Raw genomic sequence first — 23,268 nt, 5'->3', positions numbered from 1 at the left:
AGTTCAATTTCCGCCGAGGTCGACTTTCATCCTTTCGGCCTTTCATCCTTTCGGGGTCGATAAATTAAGTACCAGTTGCGTACTGGGGTCGATCTAATCGACTGATTCCCTCACCAAAAAGTATCAGGCCTTGTGCCTAGAGTAGAAAATAGCTGACAGAATCGTTGGTACTCCAGGCAAAATGCTTAGCGGTATTTCGTCTGTCACTACGTTCTGAGTTCAAATTCCGCCGGAGTCGACTTTGTCTTTCATCCTTTCAGGGTCAATAAATTAAGTACCAGTTGCGTACTGGGGTCGATGTAATTGTCCAGTCCCCTCCCCAAAAATTTCAGACCTTGGTGCCTTTAGTAGAAAAGATTATTAATAACTTGCTTAAGGCGGCGAGCTGGCAGAATCGTTAGCACGCCAGACAAAATGCTTAGCGGTATTTTGTTTGTCTTCTCTTCTGAGTTCAAGTGCCGCTAGGGTCGACTTTACCTTTCATCCTTTCGGGGTGGGTAACATAAGTACCAGTTGAGCACTGGGGTCGATGTAATCGACTTACTCCCTCCCGCAAATTTCAGGCCTTGTGCCTATAGTAGAGCGGATTATTTATAGCTTGCTCTTCGTGTCTGTTTTCTTAGTAAGCCATGTAATGTAACTTGACGTATGATTTCAAACTGAGTATTGTTATGAAAACATAAAAGTTTTATTCTGAGTATTGTTATGAAAACATAAATGTTTTATTCTTGCTTTTATATACAAAGAAATACAAACTTCAAACTTTCAAGCGTACTTCTATGCTGGGGAATTTTAAATTGCAGAGTGATTGCACCTAGAGCCAGCACAAGAACATTCAAACTAAAACTAATGGGCGATCATCTGTAGTAATACTTTATAATTAGACTCTACACCTGTTCGTTGTAAAAACGTATACATACATACATACATACATACATACATACATACAAACATATGTACATGCATGCATACACACATACATACATACATACATACATACATACATACATACATACATACATACACACACACACACATACATACACACACACCACATACATACATACATACATACATACATACATACATACATACATGTGTACATGCATACATTCATACATACATGCATACATACATACATACACACATACATACATACATACACACACACACGTGTGTGTGTGTTTTGTGTTGATATTTGCTTGACAAATTTGAATCTGAGCTACTAGCTTTCATTAGAAATTGAAAAAATTGAGAAATATCAGGATCTAACCAGAGAGCTGGGGAAACTAGAAGATGAAGACAGTAAATTATTCCTGTAGTAATTGGTGCACTTGGCACAACACCTAAAATACTACCTAAATGACTGGAAGAAATTGGAATTGGAACTCAAATTGTCAACCTGTAGAAAAGTACCATTCTATATTCTGCAAGAATCCCGAAAAAGAGTCTTGAGATTTGAGTAGACTTGTTGTCACAAAATGCCAAGATAAAATACTTGCTAGCTAAATTTTAGCTCAAGGCCAACAAGTTTGGGAGAGGGACTAAGTCGATTACATTGACTCTAGTGATCAACTGAGACTTATTTTAACAATCCCAAGAGGATGAAAGGTAAAGTTGACCTCAGCAGAATTTGAACTCAGAGTGTAAAAATGGGTGAAATGCCACTAAGCATTTGACCCAGCATGCTAATGGTTCTGCCAGCTCACCACCTTAGAGAATATAAAGTACCGGGTAATTGACTTTACAGTCCTAAATGATGAGCAAGTCAATATGAGAGGTATAGAGAAAATAGCAAAGAAGCTGGACCTACTAAGTTACAGAGACTATAGAAAGTGTGGGTAAAATGTTTCCTGTAGTTATAGGCACATTAGTAACTATCATTAAAGATTTGAATTGATGAATAGAGGAAGTAAACATATAACATAATTATGTGCAGCTCCAGAAAACAGTATTATTAGGGACAACTAGGATACTTAAGAAGGTTCTTGACATCTAAGATCGCATGTCAAGAAGCAAGAGAGGAAGAGGTCTCATAAGATGTAAGATCTGATTTCCCAACAAGGAAAATAATCTGGGATGGCATGTCATACAGCAGATTGAACCTTTGGTTGTTGCTGTTAGAAATGGTAACACAATACCAAGCAAAAATGTGACATACTCAAAAGAATTTAAGATACAAAAGGGAGAGCAAAGAATGAACTGGAAAGTGAAAGTGATGCATTCACAATACCTCAGAGAAATGGGATGGAAAGACAAGACCAACACTCAGAAGTGGCTAAGGAAAAATTACATGAAATGATGCTCTGGGCAATCATTATGCAGCACTCAGGAGCAAGCTTTGAGAACTAATTACACTAAGATCAAAATAGATATATGTATTGAATCACTCCTTTGTAGGATGTATGACATCAGAAAGGACACAATCTTAATTGTGAGTGAATGTAGCAAAATGGCTCAAAAGTAATACAAAAGAAGACATGATAACATAGCTAAGGATGTTCATTGGAGATTGTGTGAGAACATTAACATTACGAACATTAACCAGAAGGTTTCACCAAGAATAATGTGTATAAGTTCTTTGGGGATTTTACAATTCAATGTGATTAAGTGACTGATGCTCGGAGACCAGACATTGTTGTAGTTGATAAAATGATGAAGAAAACTAAGATATATAGATGAAACGTACTCATGCAATTAGAGTGAGCGGATGATCGGAAAGGTGAAGTAGGTAAATAGGGGTGGGGATTTAGTTCAGCCTAACTGTCAGGAAACAGTAAGAAGTAATTGGGAATATAAAGGTATTGGGGAGGAGGATAATCAGAATTGATAAACAATTTACCAAACCTAGAGATGTATGAGTGGATGATAATGAACTGAAAAAGATTGATAAGTACAAACTTCTAAACGATGAGACTGCACGAATGCAAGCAAAGAAGAAAATAATTGTCAGTAGTTGTAGGGGCAGTGGGAGCATTAACAACCAGGTTTGAGAAATTCGTTGGGGAAATTGGGATTGACATGAGGGTAGAACATTCTCTGCTTTATTGAGGACAGTGGGGATTTTGAGATTGGTACTTGAGTAAGTATCATGGCAGAAAACCCTGTGAGACCCTTAACAACAGGATATTGACTACTCTTACAGAATGAGCCAGAGCAAGTGAAATCAAGAGCTCTGAGAAGTGAAATGACATGTTATAGCTACTTTGCTTTATATGATCCATTCCAAGTCTCACCCATAGATCTCAACTAACAGCAGGCTGGACATTTCACTATAAATGTTATTTATGATTAGCAATGATGTATTGTATAGGAAGGAGACCAGAATCTAAATTTATATTTCAGTTTTAAAGGAATCAACTATTTTCAAGTTGACAATTTTTTTTTAATTAGGATGTGGGCAGTACCCATGAGAACGATTTTTTGTGGTTCCAATACTTTAGAGTTTCCTAGCATTTAGTCATATTGTTTTAGAGTGCCATTTAGTATTGTTGCCAAAGCTCCAATGATCTCAGGTACAGTCGTTATTCTTTGATGCCACATTTTTTAAGACTCCTGTCTCGGAGTTTTTGTATTTACTTAATGTTTCAAATATTTTTATAAAATTGACATATCTAGGAGCAGACATGTTTTATCAGCCTGATTTGTAACCAAAATACCTGGTCTATTGGCCTGCATAGCACAATCAGTTTGAATACTAAAGTCTCAAAGAACAGTAATCTAGCTTCTAAGGCTCAACTCATAAGCATCAACAGTACCAAAAAGAAAAAACAGTGGGAGAAACTCAATAAACAATAAAATTCACTTGCATCACACTAGAAATAACACTACTAACAAACACCGTGTGTGCACATCTAAGAGGAAGAAATACAATTTTCACTAGTTTTCATTAATTTGATATATCCCAGATGTCTTTACTAGATAAGATATATATATGTATATATATATATATATATAATATATATATATATATATTATATATATATATATATATATATATATATATGTATGTATGTATATATATATATATATACAGTATCATGCTAGGCTCTCTGCTAAACCAGCTCTTCTCTTAACCATGTACTGACTATTCATCAACACTCATCAAACAAAAATAGCAATTTTATGAGACATGTTTATCAATTCTGATTATCATCATTCTCCCAACACCTTTATATTCCCAATTCTTATTGCTTCCTAACAGTTAGGCTGAACTAAATCCCCACCCCTATTTACCCACTTCACCTTTCCGGTCATCATCTCACTCTACTTACATGAGTACGTTTCATCTATGTATCTTCCTCTTTAGGATTAGATGCTTAATTTATCTCCCTGATTTTTATTCTTTCATTCTACCACTGTAACCCTAACCATCATCCTTTTGACAATAGAACAGGTTGCTAGTAAAAGTCAGCGGTGGAGTCAAAATGCAGAGATATATTTCAATTAAGCAAACATTCTAGAAACAGCTGTAAAGGATTACCTGTATGCCTTTTTTCTATCATTGATCTACTCACTAAACTATGTTTCGTCAACTCTATGGAATTCTTTTCTACTTTAGCCTGAACAATTACAAACTTTTCACAATTCTTGACAGTTCCTGGCTTCCTGCTATGTAGATTTTTTTTTTTTTTGCATTTTCCTTCAGTGTGTTATATAAGTATAAATATACAGTAAACTGACTTGATACTTGTTGACTGCTTGTTTATGCAGATAGACAGACAGATAGATAAATAGATAGATACATGGATTAATGCTTTTTTTTATGTTCAGTTATGATTAAAAACAATTTTACATTAATCTGATGGGTTACTCAATACTTTAGTAAAGTACAAACTTATTATTCTTATATAAGAATAATAGATAGATAGATAGATAGATAGATAGATAGATAGATAGATAGACAGCAGACAGACAGGCGGATAGACAGAAAGGTAGATAGATAGATAGATAGATAGATAGATAGATAGATAGATAGATAGATAGATAGATAGATAGATAGATAGATAGATAGATAGATGACAGGCAGGCAGGCAGGCGGGCCGGCGGACGGACGGACAGACGGATAGACGGACAGATAGATAGATATGGATATCCTTTTGAGGTCGATAAAATAAACTCCAGTTGATTACTGGGATCGATGTAATGGACTTTCCTCACCCCCACCCGAAATTGATGGCCTTGTGACGAAAAACAGAAACCAATACTAACTATATCTAGTTAACTTTTTAAAGTTCACTGCATTAAAATATTATTACTATTTCTCTATCGTTAGTATGCAGGTGGTGTCACTGAGTAATTTCCTTCCGTTACATTTCTTCTTATCTAAAATGTATGCACTAATGATTTGATTTTGTTTTGTTTCGTTTCGTGTTAGAATTGGGAATTCCGATAACTCTGCAACGAGAAATCATTCAAATAAAATAGGAATTGCCTCCCTTCAAATGTACCAAAATAATTCAGATTTGTTTTTAATAGAAGTTTTTTTAGCATAATCAAATATTCTAAAACTACTCTGTTTTATTAAATTACTGCAGCATCAAAATAAACCACATCTTACTTATATGAAAATAAGTAACATATGTAAACTTAATTTAAAGAAAAATCTAAATTTAAAGAAAGATAATTTCTTAATTGCCGAAGGTTACGAGCACAATTAAGAAGTAAAGTTTTGACAAATCAAAATAATATAATACTTTACTGTATTTAAATATTTATTGATTTCCTATTTTTATTACATTTCTAAAAATCATTTATAGCTAATGATATACATTAGATTTTCTACTAAACTATAGATAACACATTTATTCAAAATAACGACAAAAATGGCGGAAAGTGAAACAGATTCTCGAATCCATTTCAGCGCAGTAAAATATATTCACCAAGCAGGTAATTTCATTCTCAAAATTATTTTGATTTACAACCGTTTGGCTGAGTACTTTTTCTCTTTAAAAAATACTCTAAGAAAAAAAAAAGCATCAGTAACAAAAAAAGAAATACTTCTAAGCAGACACGTTGTAAAACGTCCAGCTGATTTGACGACATGGGTAAAGAAGTATTGTTTTTCTTATGTTGCCAATGCTTTTGGGAAAATCTTGAATGGTGTTAATTCGCACTTTAACTTAAAAATATATAAACTCATTGAGTTAAAATACAAGAATAATTTGATATTAAAAGGGACGCAAGGGTTGTTTGGAGAAGCAGAAAGTCATCGAAAACATGTTGAGGTTCTGGCCGAAAAATTCTTGAAAATTAGCCCTGAAGATTTTACGACGCTAAAATATATATTAGCCACTCTTTGTATCTATTTACATAGAAGCAATACTGAATAGCCTTTCTTATGCCAGAGAAACTTTATTACCACTGACCGCTTTTTCTGTTTATTAAATTTTGTTTTTAGTTGTCTTAGATGTTCAGCCCTACTCGAACAGACGTGTATGATCAACAGCTTTCCAGCCATGACCATCGCGTAATGTATTCCGGGCTACATTATTTAATGTATTATTTTCTAAGATTAGGATGTGGTTTGATGGAGCTTTGTCTAGTATTTCCATTAGATCGAACGGCCCATTGACTTGTCTTGTCGAAGTTTGCTTTTGTAAATCCAATTGAAACAATCCAGCAAAAATACAAAACTAAACTGATAAAAGTCCGTAGTACTGTCTGGAATAAAGATGTCATGGTACATGTATTATCTTTGCATTACCACTGAAGAAGCCTTAACCTAAGGCAAATCGAAGGAGGGGGTCTTATAAAAGTCATATAAGCTGCATGTTGCAACAATTAGACAGAAATTATGTTCTCAAAACTGATCTGGTAAAGTTGGAAAGAGTAGGGAATGGCACAGAAAAAAATAATAAAATAAGCTTGCTCTTAAATACATAATACAGTTTAAACATTGAACGAAGAATTATCATGTTATTCACCATTACACCATACTTCTAAACAGCAGATCTGTAAAGTTTGAGTAAAACCCATTTACATTTACTCGTATATGGCATCATGCAGCATACTACAACTACCTGCTCACAGACACTGTTTCTTCTCAATCTCTTTTTATACTAGTACAGCAACCGTTGCTTGTTATATATATTTTCTTTAATTGCTATTTCCTTCTTATGAAAATGACTTATGCTCTTAGCACAAGTTAATTTTTATCACTTTATGTAACCATTTTGGTTCAGTTTCTGTCTCTGGTTCTACTAATCTTTTTTAAAATCCTCCTATGTTTAACAAGTGGAAGGTTAAGTACTGAGTGTATAAGATATCACACTATGTTCATGTTATCATATTAACTAATTTGTCTCTCTTCTCAGTCAAGGAGAATTGCTGTCTCCTTTCCTTTAACCCATTCAATACCAATCCATCCAAGACTACCTTTGGTTCTATGAAACAAACTTCTATTTTAAAGTGATCAAAATTAAAGACTTCCTCAAAATTTCAAGTTAATTTAGGTTTCAAACACCAACTTAATAAGGACAAAGATATTTTTTTTAAATACTTCATTATTTTCAAAATTAATTGAAACAAAGATAGTGTATTTCAATAGAAATATGGTAACAAAAAGATTAAACCTGAAAATAAGATACAGTAATCCTTCACCATATCACTGTTCATCTATCACAGTTTATTATTTAAGCTTATGTCAATTCTTCTGTGTTGTTTTGCATTTATAATAAAATAAATATATACAAATTATAAAATAATAAAAAATATACAGATCAGTACTGTTCTTACTTTGCAGATTTTCACCTGTCGTGGGGGTTTTTGGAACGTAACACACCTGCAATAGTTGAGGGATTGCTGTAACCTATTATTTACTGTTTTGTGATAATCCCAGTTATACTTACTCATAGAATTTCAAGCATCCATGCCAAATCTAAGTCCTCATTCCCCTTACATTACCTATTTGTACAATCAGACATCAATTTCTAATTTCTTCTTTATAAACTAACCAAAACCAGTCATAAATTGGAGAAACACAATCACACACATGCTGGCATACACACACACATACACGACTAGCTTCTACCAATTTTACTCTTGAAATACTGATCAGTTCCAGAGTATGCTTGAAGACACTTGCCCAAGGTGTTGCATAGTAAGACTGAACCTATTTATAATTATCTAAATCAAAAATTTTGGGGTTTTTTTGTATCTGAATACAAAACTGATTTTTGTAAGAAATTTTATAACCAGCGAAAGTCATTTAGTGATATTAATAGTACTTATTTTCATTTCTTCTTGTTGATTGAAAGGCAATGGAAGATTTTTACTCTTCCATTGCTAAAGATAAGCTTTGTAAGTTATGAGATGTAAGTTTTGATATTTTGAAACAGCAGGTTACATGTTGAAAACTTGATTCACAACCTTCAATACACTTTTTTCTTTTTTCAAGAGTGACTACATGAATTAGTCTTATCTAAGACTTGTATTAACGGCTTTTTTTGCTCACACACACCAGTATTAGATTTGAATTCTAGTTATTTTTGTGTTCTAAACATTGATGTGCTAAACTCATATTGTTAAAAACCTTTTTCTACCTCATATCAGTCTCAAGTAGTCATCAAAAAAAGTGGTATTGCTTTATATTACAAATACAAAACATATTATATTCTGAAAGTAATATGTAAACCTTTATTGTTTATATATATACATATATGTGCACAATATGCACGCTACTCAAAAAAGGTCAACAGAAATTTCTAAAAAATTCCATTATTACCATATCAGACCAATTTCGGATGGGCTGGAGAATTTCTATTTTGGATGTATTTGGGGTACTTAATTGTGCTCATGACTTAGTGTTTGCTTCTTCCATGGGTATGAGTAAATATCTTATTTATTTCTTTGCCACATTTATCACTGACGAAGGGAGGGTTCTTACGAACTAACCCTGAAATCGGTCCGATATGGTAATAATGGAATTTTTTAGAAATTTCTGTTGACCTTTTTTGAGTAGCGTGCATATTGTGAAAAAAAATTATAATGGTTATGGACAATGTGTCTAATTTTGGCATATTTGGCATTAGAAATGTTTTCGTTTGCCCTTATTTATAAGTTGTTTATAAATTTGACCTTTAAGGGTATTTTTTAATATGCTGGCCATTGATAAAAATTTTTTCGAAAAAATTTTATCCTACATTAAATATATATATGTGTGTGTACATTTTTTTTGACAGGTTACAGATTAAAATTGAGTTCAGTTTCTCTAGCAACTGCATCTGTGATCTACCATAAATTTTTCAGAGAGAATTCTTTAAATGATTTCGACATCTATGTAAGTTGTTGCAATTTCATAAAATTTCTCTTGGAGGTGGGAAAAATCAGTTTTTTTTTACTTATGTCAATAACCTTTCGTTATAAGTTTTGCCTATCTGACTGACTAATTCTTAAGAATTGTCAATAACGTCACCCATTTGTTCACTGCTTGCTAATTAATTAAAACATCTAACATTAAACTTGGATTGAACCTGTTACATTCTTCCAAAATATTTAATTACATTATTATGACTTTAGTATATTAATGTAATAATATAATGCCAGTCTGGTAAAAAAATAAAATAAATGAAAAAACATCTGTACAAATCTTATGTAACACAGTATATGGGCATATTGTTGTTCTACCAATCAGTACTGATATTGGCTGCAACATTGTACATAAACACATTTTTCACTCAGTTCAACCAAAGTCTTGTGAGTGGATTTAGTAGACGAAAACTGAAAGGAGCCCATTGTGTGTGTGTATATATATATATATATATATATATATATATATAGGGAAAGCGGACGCTAAACGATGATGAACGATGATGAGGGAGAGATAGGTGGATAAATGTGTTTGTGTCTCTTTGTCTTGATATCATATAATAGTTGTAAATAAGCATCACTGTCACACAAGCAGTGCCATTCATTTCCAATATTCTGTGAGAACATGTCTGGCTATGAGGAAATACTACGTTGCTTCGAAATAGGTGAAGGCTCACAACAGAAAGGGCTTCTAGCCATCAAGTGTCTGCCTCAGTAAACTCCATCCAAATAAATTCATACAAGTATGAAAAATGAACATTAAAATGATGATGGTGACTGTATTTCATAAAAGATATATTAATGAAAGGATTAAGAACTCAATCCCTACATTGTTGATGTTGTTTAGTCTCAAGTCAGTTTCTACATTCAAAGGCATTCCCATTTTGACTGACCTTATTGTGCTCTTCTTTTCCTGATATAGTGAAGTGTGTTTTGAAGGGAAATTTTACTGGTATTTACAGCAGGATGAGCAACCACAAAGTGTTTCCTGCTTACATTTGTCAGTTACCCATAAACTGCTTACACCTGTATTTTTGTTTTTTTTTTTTTGTCTTTTGCTAAGGACACATTAACATGGTCGTCTAAGGCTCCACTTGAAGAGATGTTCAGAACTGCAAACTCCATTTTGTTATACATGTAGTCTGTTGAACTGAGGAAAACTTGGAAAGGAGGCATTGCAAGAGGAAGAATAGTGTTCCTTTTCCTGTCCAACTAGATTCAATATCATAATGGAATGAACAATATTGATCATCATTAATGATGGTTAAAAGGGCGGCGAGCTGGTAGAATCATTAGCATGCCAGGCGAAATGCCAAGCGGTATTTCATCAGTCTTTACGTTCTGAGTTCAAATGCCTCCAGGGTCAACTTTGCCTTTCATCCTTTCGGAGTTGATAAATTAAGTACCAGTTGCGTACTGGGGTCTATATAATCGACTAGCCTCCTCCCTAAAAATTTTGGGCCTTGTGCCTAGAGTAGAAAAGAAAAGTTGTGGCTTTTAATCAATTTAGTCTGTTAATTTTATATATTTCCACTGTAAAATGTTTTTTTTTTTTCATCTAAATGTCCAAGTCAGAGAGCATGAAATCAGCAATCATTGGGCATTGCATGGTATATTCAAAGTTACAAAATTTTCATGCACTTTTGTTTAGATGTGAATACTTTGAAAAAGCTACAAATAGCTGAGTTGATAGTGTTGGATTACTAGCCAAAATATGGGCTCGTTGCTTCTTTTCGCCCATTCTGCATTTTGTCTATAATACTGTCAGTGCTACAAAAAACTTTGAAACGGCCCAGCCCGCCTAACTAAATTATAGCACAAGATTATAACAGCACACTTGATAGTATTTGAAGTGCTTGATTCAGTTATTCCTCCTTTAAGTACATCACGGCAAGAGCTTATGAGGTAATGTGACTCACCAACTACCTCGTAGAATACTGCCTTAATTCAAATAGAAGCATTGAACTAACACTAAATCTCCAGCAGAAAAGAAAAATTTCTTTAAAAATTCTACTTTATAATTCACTAGCTATTCTAAATAAATTATTATAATGCCATTTTAATTTTGTTTCAAAATGTATACTCTTTACTCTCTCTCTTTTACTCTTTTACTTGTTTCAGTCATTTGACTGCGGCCATGCTGGAGCACCGCCTTTAATCGAGCAACTCGACCCTGGGACTTATTCTTTTGTAAGCCCAGTACTTATTCTATCGGTCTCTTTTGCCGAACCGCTAAGTAACAGGGACATAAACACACCAGCATCGTTTGTCAAGCAATGCTAGGGGGACAAACACACACACGCATATATATATATATATACATATACATATATATGATGGGCTTCTTTCAGTTTCCGTCTACCAAATCCACTCACAAGGCTTTGGTCAGCCCGAGGCTATAGTAGAAGACACTTGCCCAAGGTGCCACGCAGTGGGACTGAACCCGGAACCATGTGGTTGGTAAACAAGCTACTTACCACACACCCACACCTGCACTTATGTGTGACTTTGTCGAGAATGTTACTCTAAATATAAGATATTACCACTCAAAGAAGATAAAATGCCCTCACAATATGTCCTCATGTACTGCATGTAATCTGACATTGAGAATGTTTTTAATACTTTTAATATCTCACTTACAAATATGAAGTAAGGGGTTTTTTTTTTCTTTCTTTAGTTGATATCTGCTACATCATTATATCTAGCTGGGAAAATTGAAGAAGAGCATCGGAAAATCAGAGATGTTGTCAATGTCTGCTACAGGTGAGACTTATTTATAAGATTATTTTGGTAAAAAAAAGTTGAGAGAGGTTAGAACTGATCAAATTAATACAATTTTGGTTCTGTTTCTTGAGTGACACACTGTATCAATGCTGCTGTTATGTTGTGTCACAGCTCCTGGTTCTACCCTGTTTCATTTAATCATACAGTGTGTCTGACATTGCCATTACTACACCATGTTTAACATGTTACCTTACTTATGCCCTTTGTATCTGACAAATGTTTAAAATACTTTTGTGATTAACATAAGGTGACAAACTAACAGAATCATTAGCATGTTGGACAAAATGTTTGGTGATATTTCCTCTGGCTCTTTATGTTCTGAGTTCAAATCTCACCAAGGTCAACTTTGTCTTTCATCCCTTCAGGCTTGATAAAATAAAGTACCAATCAAGTACTGGAGTCAGTGTAATCAGGGGCAACTGTTGTGATTTTGGTCACTTATACATCCCAGAAATGGGGTAAGTGACCGTGTGAGCCCCAGAATTAAAAAAATATGAATAACATGTCATGGTAGTTTGACATTCCTACACTGGAAGTACAATGTCTCTTAACCACTTACACTTTTACAGGAAAGCAACAACAACATCATCATCATCATGCAGCTGCCATCAATAGAATACTGTGTTTAAAGATTTTGTTCAAATTAGTTTTAATCAACAGCCCTAAAGATACATCTTGCCATATACCTATTGTTATTTGTTGTTTAAACTATAGATTAAAACATTTTCTATACCCAAATTAGAATTCTAAACTTCCTGATTTGGGGAGAGGTTTTTTTTCTCATTTATTACATCAACTTTTTCTTTCATTAAAAATCATTTTTAATTCCAGGACACTTCACAAAAGCAAATCACCTCTTGATGTTGGGGAGACATTCTGGGGTCTGCGAGATGCAATTGCCAAATGTGAACTTTATATTTTAAGAGTATTGCGTTTCAAAGTAGCCTTTGATCATCCTCATAAAGTAAGTGACATGTCTAGTTTCATTTCCTTGTCCTTTCAAATGATTGTTGACAGAAACTTTTTAAAAATTCAAAATTATCTTTTAGCTCATTTACACATTAGAATTTCTTCAGTGAAATGATATACAAAAGATTGAATGTGTAAAACATTAGGGTTTCAGTTATTGGGCAGTTGCAGGTTCAAATTCATTGCAAGCATTTTCTTTTATCTCTTTATAAGCTTTACTCCACCAAATTATGGAGAATAGATACTAGAACTACAAAAGAATTGACTACACTTATTTGTAGGGCACAAGCATAGTTGCACGGTTAAGAATTTCACTTCACAACTATGTGATTCTAGGTTCAATCCCACTTACTTGAGGAAAGTGTCTTCTGCCACAGCTTCAGTTTCATTTGCATGACAGAATTGCAGAAAACCTGTCATATATTTCTGCATGTCAGGCATATGTTCTGAGTAGATACTCAGAATATGTAATAGGCATTAATAAAGTAAATTATCAACAATACGTTTATATATGTTGACAAAAGAAAATATTTATTTGTGAATAAGTATACCAAACCTTTAGTCTTGCTAGTAGCATGACAACCTTTCTTGTGTTAATGCCACTATAAAATGCACCCAGTACACACTGTTAAGTGATTGGTATTAGGAAGAACATCCAACACATCTAGGAAGGCAATAATTCCAGATAAGAACTTAATTCAGACTGTGAGGACCTGTCCAAACATTTCCAGCATGGAAAATAGATGTAAAATAATGTCAGTAATACACCAACTCTCCATGCATCAGACTTGATAATTGCTAAGAGATCTCTCTCTTCCCATCAAACCAGTGATAACCTGGTTACCTACAAATAAAGAATATTTATCCACCAATGCAGTGTTGAGCACACATTCTCATTATTTGATATTACCATGTATATGTGTGTGTGTGTGTGTATCTATATAGTCTTACCCATGCTGACATGGAAAGCAGACGCTAAACAATGATGATGATGAGATATATAGATATTTACATTCATTCATTATATTTCTTTTACCAAAAGTTTGAACAGAAATGTATCTCAACCCTACATGCATATTTTATTTCCTTTTCCAAAGTGGTTAAGTGACTGAAAGTATAAGTCTTCCTCTCTGAACCTGTTCATTAGAGAATCAACCTATGGCCAAAGCTGATACTCATTTTCAGCTGAGTCACCTGGAGCAGAGCATGCCACCTAGCACGTGAATCAAACATGTGACCTTATGATCTTGAGTCCAACATTCTAACTACCATAAAATTCACTCATAAAATGTCTCTAAATATCATCTCAATTACCAGAAGTAAACATGTGCATGCACACACACACACACACACACACTGCTCACTCTGTAATGACACTGAACAAAGATATCAGGCTGAGTAAAAAGTAAGCAACGTTTGAAACATGAAATTCATGACAATATATTTCAATAATGCGGAAATTTTATTAATCTAAGTAACATTCAATCAACACATTTTTGCCAATGAGTTACAAGTTTGTTTATTCCGGTAACATAAAAATCTGGAGTTCTGGAGCTGATGAACTCTTTGAACACACTTTCAGCATTGGTTTGATTTATTAACTCCTTCTCTGATAGGAAACCATCAAGGTGCTTGAAAAAGTGGTAGTCAGTAGGAGAAAGGTCTGGGGAATAAGTTGGGTGGGAAAGAACTTCATAGCCAAGTTCCCTCAACTTCTGGAGCCTCATTAGTGAAACATGTGGTCGAGCATTATCATGAAGAATGACTGGCCCTCTTCTGTTGACCAGTCTGGGATTGAAGAGTAGCAGTTTTTCATTCATTTTGGCAATTTCATGGCAACATGTTTCTGCAGAAATAGTTTTTCCAGATTTTTAAGAAGTTATAGTGGATGAGTCCAGCTGTACACCACCAAATAGTCACCATAACCTTCTTTTTGAAGGACTCTACTTTAGGGAAGGCTTTTGGGGCTTCATTTCGATCCAACCACTGTGAAGAACGTTTTTTTATTATTGTACAAAATCCACTTTTCATCACAAGATACAATACAGTCAAGAAATGGATGTCTGGTTACAGAGAAGAACCGACAACCAAATTTCATATCTGTGCATTTTTTGATTTTCATTCAAATCATGTGGTACCCATTTGTCGAGCTTTTTTGATTTTCTGATTGCATGCAAATGGTTGCAGGTAGTTTTCTGGCTAACCTGAAGTTCTTTTGCCAGTTCTTGAGTGGTTTTACATGGATTTTTCTCACAGACTGTCTTTAATTGACTGTCACTGATGACAGATGAGTGTCCACAGCACTCACAATCTTCAAGGCTCAGGTCTCCACTGCAAAATCGTTTAAACTGTTTTCGAGCTGACCACTCACTGGTCATTTCCTCACCAAACATTTCATTGATATTATGAGCAGTTTCAGCTGCTTTACATCCTCTTTTGAAGTTGAATAGCAAAATTGCTCAAACATCACGCTTTGACAGTTCCATTTCAGATGATTGTAACAACAGTGAAAAAAGTATCAATATCAATTTGGGTAAGTCTATATCTGTATTATCAGACAATTGCAAAAGAATGTTTTAAAAAATTCAAAACTCTGCAAAAATCTGGTACAAATTCTTCCTGGTTGAAAATGTTGATTACTTTTTACTCAACCTGATAAAATGAGATCTGTCTTTATGACACTATGTTTACATTCTGGTGCTGAATTCTAGGTGCAGAGGTTTAATAGCTTTACACAGAAGCAGTAGAAATTGTGCTTTTCTAACATCATATTAATAGCCATTTACTGAATACTACGCATTAAATTAGCATCATGTATTCCACCCCAGTTGGACATAGACTTTTTATCATTCTCACCATCAGAAATATGCTGAACTATTAAAACCTTTTACTGACAATGCTGTTGTTCACAAAACGCATGATATAAGCAAAAATGAATAATTAACATATGTCCTTTTTTTAAAGATGGTAGAATATTCAGGGATCCTCTTTCACTGGTGTATAGTATTACTACAGGGTAATCTATATCTACCTAAATTTACTTCTATTTTCCTGATTTTTTTATAAACCTATATTGCTTCAAATTTATATTTGTAGGAATATAATTGTATGGATTCATGCCTTTTATTCACAGGAATTATACTATCAAACAAATAAATGTAACTATTTAATTGCTGGATATTTTTGAGTCAAGTTTGAAATTACCAAAATGTAAACAATTTTAATAGCTGCTTTCATTTTCCTTTATTTTTATAGTATCTTCTGCATTACCTGAAGACTCTAAAAGATTGGTTTCAGCCTCATGTTTGGGATCAGGTCCCACTCACAAGAACATGCTGGTCAGTCCTTCGTGACAGTTACCATGGCAAAACTAGTCTCAAGTTCAAACCACAGCATATTGCTGTATCTATTATTTATTTATCTATGATGTGCTATGGTCTGGAAGTACATCTTAACAGAGTAGCTCACACTAAGTGGTGGAGGGTAAGTATGGATTTCATTGTTTTTCTTTAGCAATATTGATTTCATATGTATGCATAAACTTTGAGATCTTTTAACAATTAGAAATATGGTAATATATTGTTGGTGGTGTTTTATGAAGAGTATTATCAATGCAAACAAAATTATATGTCCACAGTTTAAATATTCCAATCCTAGTAATCCTCATCACCAAAATACCTAACTCCTTTTGTATTAATGATTGATTTGCTTTGGTTAATTAATTAAGAAGCATATAAATGTTTGTAAAATTCTATTTACAGGTGTTTTCTTCAGACTTGACACTAGACATTATACGAGATGTCATCATAGATATAATCCAGACATATGAACTAGAAACTGGTTAAAACATTTCTACATCAGCTGGCATGTATGGTCGCACTTTATGAAACTTCTCATATTGAGTATGTATGTATGTACATACATATGCTTGTGTATGTATGTATGCATGCATGCAAATAGCAGAAGTGACATGCAGTGTCTTCAGCATAATTTAACAGGAAGAAACCAATTTTTTCTCACCCTACAAGACGTCATTGCCTAAACAGAACTGAAGTGAATATCCAGCAGTATTATTGCCAAGTATATTGCATATATCAATTCAAAGACTCAGGCTTCAGCAGTGACGTTGCTAATGTTAATATTACACTACTCATCACTTGTAAAAAAAAAATCTATCTCATATTGAGGTATCTGCATATATTTGAAGTCCCAAAAGGATAAAAACTAAAACATTTCATTTCAAAAAATAAATTATATTTTGTCATTCCATTCAACATTAAACATTAACTCTGACATAAAATATTTAATTAGATTTAGTTTACTTACAATTTATCACCAATGTTTAAACTTGAAATTAATTCAGTGTGTCTTACTTCCAATATTTCATGCCATGACTCTTATTTCAGTGAAGTTAGGGTTTCAAAATATATATATAAATATCAGGTCATCCCATAAGTTCTGTCCGAATTTTGAATAAAGAAAACAAGTGATCAAATGTTATATTTAATTGAAATTTAATCATCAGTGTACTTTCCCTGATTATCTATGACTTCCATAGATTTACAAGCTTTTTAATCCCATCAATGTAAAACTCTTTTGGTTTCAAAGCGAAGACCTCTGAAATGTCCGTTTCGACCTCCTCCTGGCTTGCAAAAGTTATGTCCCCTAAATGACTCTGTAAACTACGAAACAAATGGTAGTCTGAAGGAGCAAGGAGGAATTTTTTCCCAACCAAGCTCTTCGATTTTCTGTGATGTGATCTTTGCAGTGTGGGGGTCACGCATTGTCCTGATGAAACATCACTCCTTTTCGATTCACTAAAGCGGGTCTTATTTTCTTCAAAGCTTGGTTCAAACGCTCTAATTACTGACAGTAGACTTGAGCATTGATTGTTGCATTAGGTGGTAACAATTCAATCTCCATTGCAATCTCATCAGATAGAGAGAACCTTTTTTCCATGAAGTTCCCTTCTCAGATGTGATTGAGCTTTTTCCCTTTTACCAAGCCACTGTTTATGACATTTAACATTTCGATAGAAGATCCATTTTTCATCACCAGTTACGAATCTATCCAAAAAGGGTGAAATGAGTTCTTGAGAATGGAGAGAAGAGCAGATGTCACCTCAGGATTTGTGGTTGCTTTCGGACAATTCATGAAGCACCCATTTTCCAAGTTTATGAACCTTTCCAAGTTGTTGAAGATGACGATGAAACAGTTGTATGGTTTGAACTAAGCTTTATTGCCAATTCTTCAACTGATAATGCAGGATTTTCTTCAAGTAATGCCTCAAGGAGCTTATCATCAAACTCAACTGGACGTCCTGCTCGATCTTCATCTTCAAGGCTGAAATCTCCACTTCTGAATTTTGCAAACCATCTTCTGCAAGTTCTTTCATTCAAGCATTCTTTCCCATAAACTGAGTGTATGTTTCCAGTCGCTTCGGCTGCAGAGTTTCCTTTTTTATACTCTTAAAGTATTATGTGCATTAAATGCTCTTTGGATACTTCCATGTTAGAAAGGGTATTAATCAAAGAAATTTTAATTCTATTATTCTGTAAAATAATATTTAATTACTTTAAATGTACACAAATGCATAAAAATAATTTTTAATTCCATTAGACATTCTAAAATACTATTAAATTTCATTCAATTTTAAAAAAGGTAAAATCGGACAGAACTTATGGGATAACCTGATATATATAAACTCATGAACCTGTGAATGATACTGAACACCTAGTTTTTTTCCATTCTGAAAACCATCATTTGTGTGTGTGTGTGTTTACTATTATGGTCTTGTAAACATGCAAATTAAAATATAGAGCAACAGATGATAGAAATCTGACAAAATGCTATCAGGAATCAAATCCGGACCAAGTCAACTGTGTAATCTGTTATATCAATCTCTGAAAAAATGAAAAGTGATTTTGGTAGGATTTGAACTCTATCAAAAAAAACAGCTAAATACCAAACGATACATCTAACTTGGTACTGTACTAGTGCTATCATCTACAGCTGTTAATAGCAATAATAATAATCTTTACTTTGGCAGAAGTGTGCAGTTTGTATAGGAGGGTATAGCTAAATCAGTCTAACCTAGTTTATCAACTCTGGAGTGATGAAAAATAACGTCAACCTCAGTAAAATATGAACTCAGAATGCTAAGGTAATGAAAATAAAAAGTGTCTGACATCACACCAACTAGATAACAAAAAAATGAGAACAGAAATACACTCTAAACTTTGCTTTTTATCACTTTATAGTTGATAAAGTAAGTTCAAGCATTTACTAGGATTAGGGTTAATTGAACTAACTAAAACTTTCAAATCTGTCATCTAGAGCCTATGTGAGAAATCTTCAATATGTATGCACTACAATACCAGAAAAACCATTGTATTGATAATACCAAAGTTGATCAGCTAGTTCGTTTTATAAGAATTTGCCTTCTATAAGTTATTTACAAATCTTCCATGCTTTTTTACATGGTCATCTACACAAGGTTCATTACAAATTATAACCAGAAATAACATTAGTCTTTCCTATGTTGCCACCTTTTGCAATTTGAAGAGTTTGTGATCTGCTTTCCATCCTACTGTAGTGAATTTTGTTCTTACTAAAGAGATAACATGAAGTTCAGTTGATTATATAAGCAATAGATAAGGCTTCAATATCATCTTAAGAAATAATACAGTATTGGTATAAGAAAAAAAGATATTTTGGTGGGTGCACAGCTGTATGCAACTAAATGATTTCAGGTTCAATCACATTGCATGGCACCATAAGCAAGTTTCTTCTGTAACATTTGATCAACAAAACCCTTGTGTGAGTGTAGAAACTTTGTAGAAGCTCAAACAATAGATTATATGTGGTAAACTTTGCCACTTGGCCTTTCAATACTTTAGTAAAGTCCAATCTGTTGCAGGTCTTTTTTTAAGGGCGACTTTTCCCTTCCTACAGAGGTCCTAAAAAGTCTCATGGGTGCTACTCATTTTCCTCTGATTAGCCAATAAAAAATTAGTTTATCAAACTGTAAATCTCAATGTGATAAGTGAACTAAAATTTTCACACAACAAATGGCTAAATATATTTCAATAAAGTAGCCATGATGTTTACATTGTCTCAAAGGTTTGTATAAACATAAGTATAGATATTTTCCCTAATAATGTTAGAATGTCTGCATCAGTTGAGGAAGAGCAGGAAGTTTTTAATGAAAAATAAATCTAAAATGAGATGATTACATTGTAGTCATATCCCTTGGCTAACAAATTACAAACCTAAAATTATATCATCATCATTTAATATCGGTTTTCCATGCTGGCAAGGACTAGACTGCTAAGCAGGAGCTGGAAGACTGCACCAGGCACCAGTCATCTATTTTGCCATGGTTTCTATGGCTGGATGCCTTTCCAAACACCAACCACTTTACAGAGTGTACTGGGTGCTTTTTATGTGGCACCAGCACATAATTAGGAAAAGAAAACATACAGAAAGCCCTTTGGTAACAAACATTTGTGCAAAAGAAAATGGTATTAGCAAGTGCTTTTCCATTAATTTGGCAACAAATAAAGTCATGTTAAAAAATTATTTCCATACAAAAATAAATGAAAATGAAAGATGGCTTAGGCTTACCCACACAAACTGGCTGGTATTAAAAGAAAATGCATAAATTCTGTACTCTAAACCAAACTAGTCTCAGCTTCCCACAAGATTTCCCATCAATTTAAAGCAGCATTTTTAAAGCAAAACCAGTGAATTTCCTTCATCATCAAGAAAAATTTGATTTTTTTTATAAGTAGTGTTATTGTAGTTTATCACCAGCCTGTACAAAAGAACTTTACAGCAGAAATAAGGAAGGACCTACTTTCTGAGAAAGTGGCATCAGTTTATGTGATGCTAGTGTGGAATTTAGATAGGTGCATTGGTGGCCAAAGATTGAAGCAGGATTAATATTTATGCTAGGGTGGCCAAAGGTCTATGTCATAGCAATGAAGATAGAAAATCTCAGCAAAAATCATACAGAAACAATTAGCTGATGATTCTCACTGAGAGAGGTATTTATTTGTGAAAAAGAGTTAAGTTATTTATGAATGGCTTGAGAAATATGCTTCTTGTGCCAGTGCTAATAGCAATGCAAAGCCAATAGAATTTAGATTGGTTCAAATATTTGCCTGAATTATAACAACGTTATGAAGTATGGAAAGGCTGACCACTCAAAGACACTGAAATTACCATGTCAAGTTTTTCAAGCATATTTTATTGCAATGAGACAAGCTCTTTTATTTTTTAATGCTAACTGGGACCTATATCACCAAATTGTCTGGATATATACCAAGACAGAATAGGCTAACATTACTTTTCTGCACCAATACTTTAGAGGATTTGAAGGTGAAACTACTTCTGATTTATCAATCGGAGAATATTTTGACCTTCAAAAACAGGTTTGGTGCTCAGGGAGCTTCCAATCAAAGGCTTGGGGTAGCAATAACTTCACTACTGTATGGTTCACAAAAAACTGCAACTCAGAGTTTCACATTCCCATTCATCAGTCAGTTGTGATCAAGAATCTTGATCACAACTGCCCAACAAACAAGAAAGGAATCTGGCAAAAGAAAAATAGTGTGCAAAGAAGATGGATGTGTGTGCGTGATTATCATCATCGTTTAACATCCGCTTTCCATGCTAGCATGGGTTGGACAGTTTGACTGAGATCTGGCAGGCCAATGGGCTGCACCAGTCTCCTATCTGATCTGGGAATGTTTCTACAGCTGGATGCCCTTCCTAATGCCAACCACTCCAACTGTAGTGGGTGTTCTTATGTGCCACCAGCACAGTAGCCAGTCAGGGGGCACTGGCATTGACCATGTTCGGATGGTGCTTTTTACGTGCCACCGGCACAGGAGCCAAGTCAGGGGGCACATATTACAATAAATCTAAACAAACCAATGTTTGCCTTAGAAGTGCTGAAATGTGTATTGTGAGATGCAAATGAGATAATTTATTTTCAAACATTTAAACTGAGAAAACATTAAGTTCTCTGAGAAATTAAAGTTAAGATGACTGTATAGACAAAGGGTTGAATTACTTGCTTGCTAGTTACAAGTTCAAATCTGTTATTGGTGTTTCATTGCATTTCTGAACAAAATGCTATTTTTAATATTTTCTTTATCTACAAACAATATAAAAATATCCACTGCATCAGGAAGAAATTTAGAGCTCACTTATTTTGAAAAGATAGACCTGATATTGGGAGCAGAGCAGAGAACAGAAACAATTTGAAATGTATAGTCCTGTACATAGTACTGCAGTGTTCTATTTCTTTACACTAGCAGAGATAACTGATGATCATAAAACAATCACAAGAAGGGTAAATTATAATTTTAAATTGTAAATTATAATTATAAATTTTCTTTAGAGGTGACACATTCTTCAATATATTAGATCTATACTATGTTTCACTCAGTTTGCTCTCCTGCCAGTATTGTCTTATTTCTTGATATCTACATAGTACCAGATCAGATTTGAACTAGGAACCTTTTTTCTAAATGAAGGGGTTTAATGTTCCAACCCAAGCAGCCAATAAGACACCTGTCAGAGATCAAAACAGCAGAGATATAAATATTGTAAAAATGCTTGTCTCTAAAAATAAAAATTATAACACACCTGAAAACATTTGAACATGTAAAAGAAAAAAAAAAGACAAAGAGGCACAGTACTAAAAACAAGTGACCCAAATTTAAACAAAGAAACAAAATTTATAATCAAAACCAAATGTAATTTATTTACAAATGATAAAATATCATCATCATTATCCTCATTATTCTTAACAGATTAAAATTCCAATGTTTAGTCTTAAATTTAGATTCATGGTTTTAAATGGAGTTTTAAATTATGATAATTTTTATTGATCAGATTTATCAGATATATATTCTACATTTACAAAACCTACTGAAATTTTACTTGAAAATAAATGTTTCCAAAGTGGATAACTACAAATGTACACAAAAATGGCAAATATCACAGTAGAGAAACTAGAAGAAAAAATCTTGCAGAATCTATCATATTTTTTTACTGAAATAAAATGTTTTGAAGAAAGAATTCATATTAAGAATACATATCTATTTATTTTCACAAAATACATAATCCATACGTAAAATTTTTCTTTCTCTAAAAAATTCATTTACATAAGATACAAAAAAATACATAAATATA

The 23,268-nt window shown here is 33.6% G+C and overlaps 1 protein-coding gene across 1 annotated transcript; it reads left to right on the top strand.

Moving 5' to 3' along the window:
• The first annotated feature begins 5,726 nt into the window (after positions 1-5,726).
• Positions 5,727-17,374, top strand: LOC115209429 (cyclin-Q). The gene is made up of 6 exons (XM_029777844.2): positions 5,727-5,889; positions 9,183-9,280; positions 11,987-12,072; positions 12,925-13,057; positions 16,318-16,545; positions 16,824-17,374. The coding sequence occupies exons 1-6, from the start codon at positions 5,826-5,828 to the stop codon at positions 16,905-16,907; spliced, it is 693 nt and encodes a 230-aa protein (XP_029633704.1). The 5' UTR covers positions 5,727-5,825; the 3' UTR covers positions 16,908-17,374.
• Positions 17,375-23,268: the final 5,894 nt, after the last annotated feature.

This window comes from Octopus sinensis, linkage group LG3 (assembly GCF_006345805.1).
Source record: "Octopus sinensis linkage group LG3, ASM634580v1, whole genome shotgun sequence".
NCBI lineage: Eukaryota > Metazoa > Mollusca > Cephalopoda > Octopoda > Octopodidae > Octopus > Octopus sinensis.
This window is presented reverse-complemented; position numbering and strand designations above follow the sequence as displayed.

Excerpts from the sequence above, each read along its gene's own strand:
- LOC115209429 (XM_029777844.2), top strand. The coding sequence starts at position 5,826 with ATGGCGGAAAGTGAAACAGATTCTCGAATCCATTTCAGCGCAGTAAAA. Across the intron at positions 5,890-9,182 it reads AAAATATATTCACCAAGCAG|GTTACAGATTAAAATTGAGT; the intron begins GTAATTTCATTC and ends TTTTTTTGACAG. Across the intron at positions 12,073-12,924 it reads GTTGTCAATGTCTGCTACAG|GACACTTCACAAAAGCAAAT; the intron begins GTGAGACTTATT and ends TTTTAATTCCAG.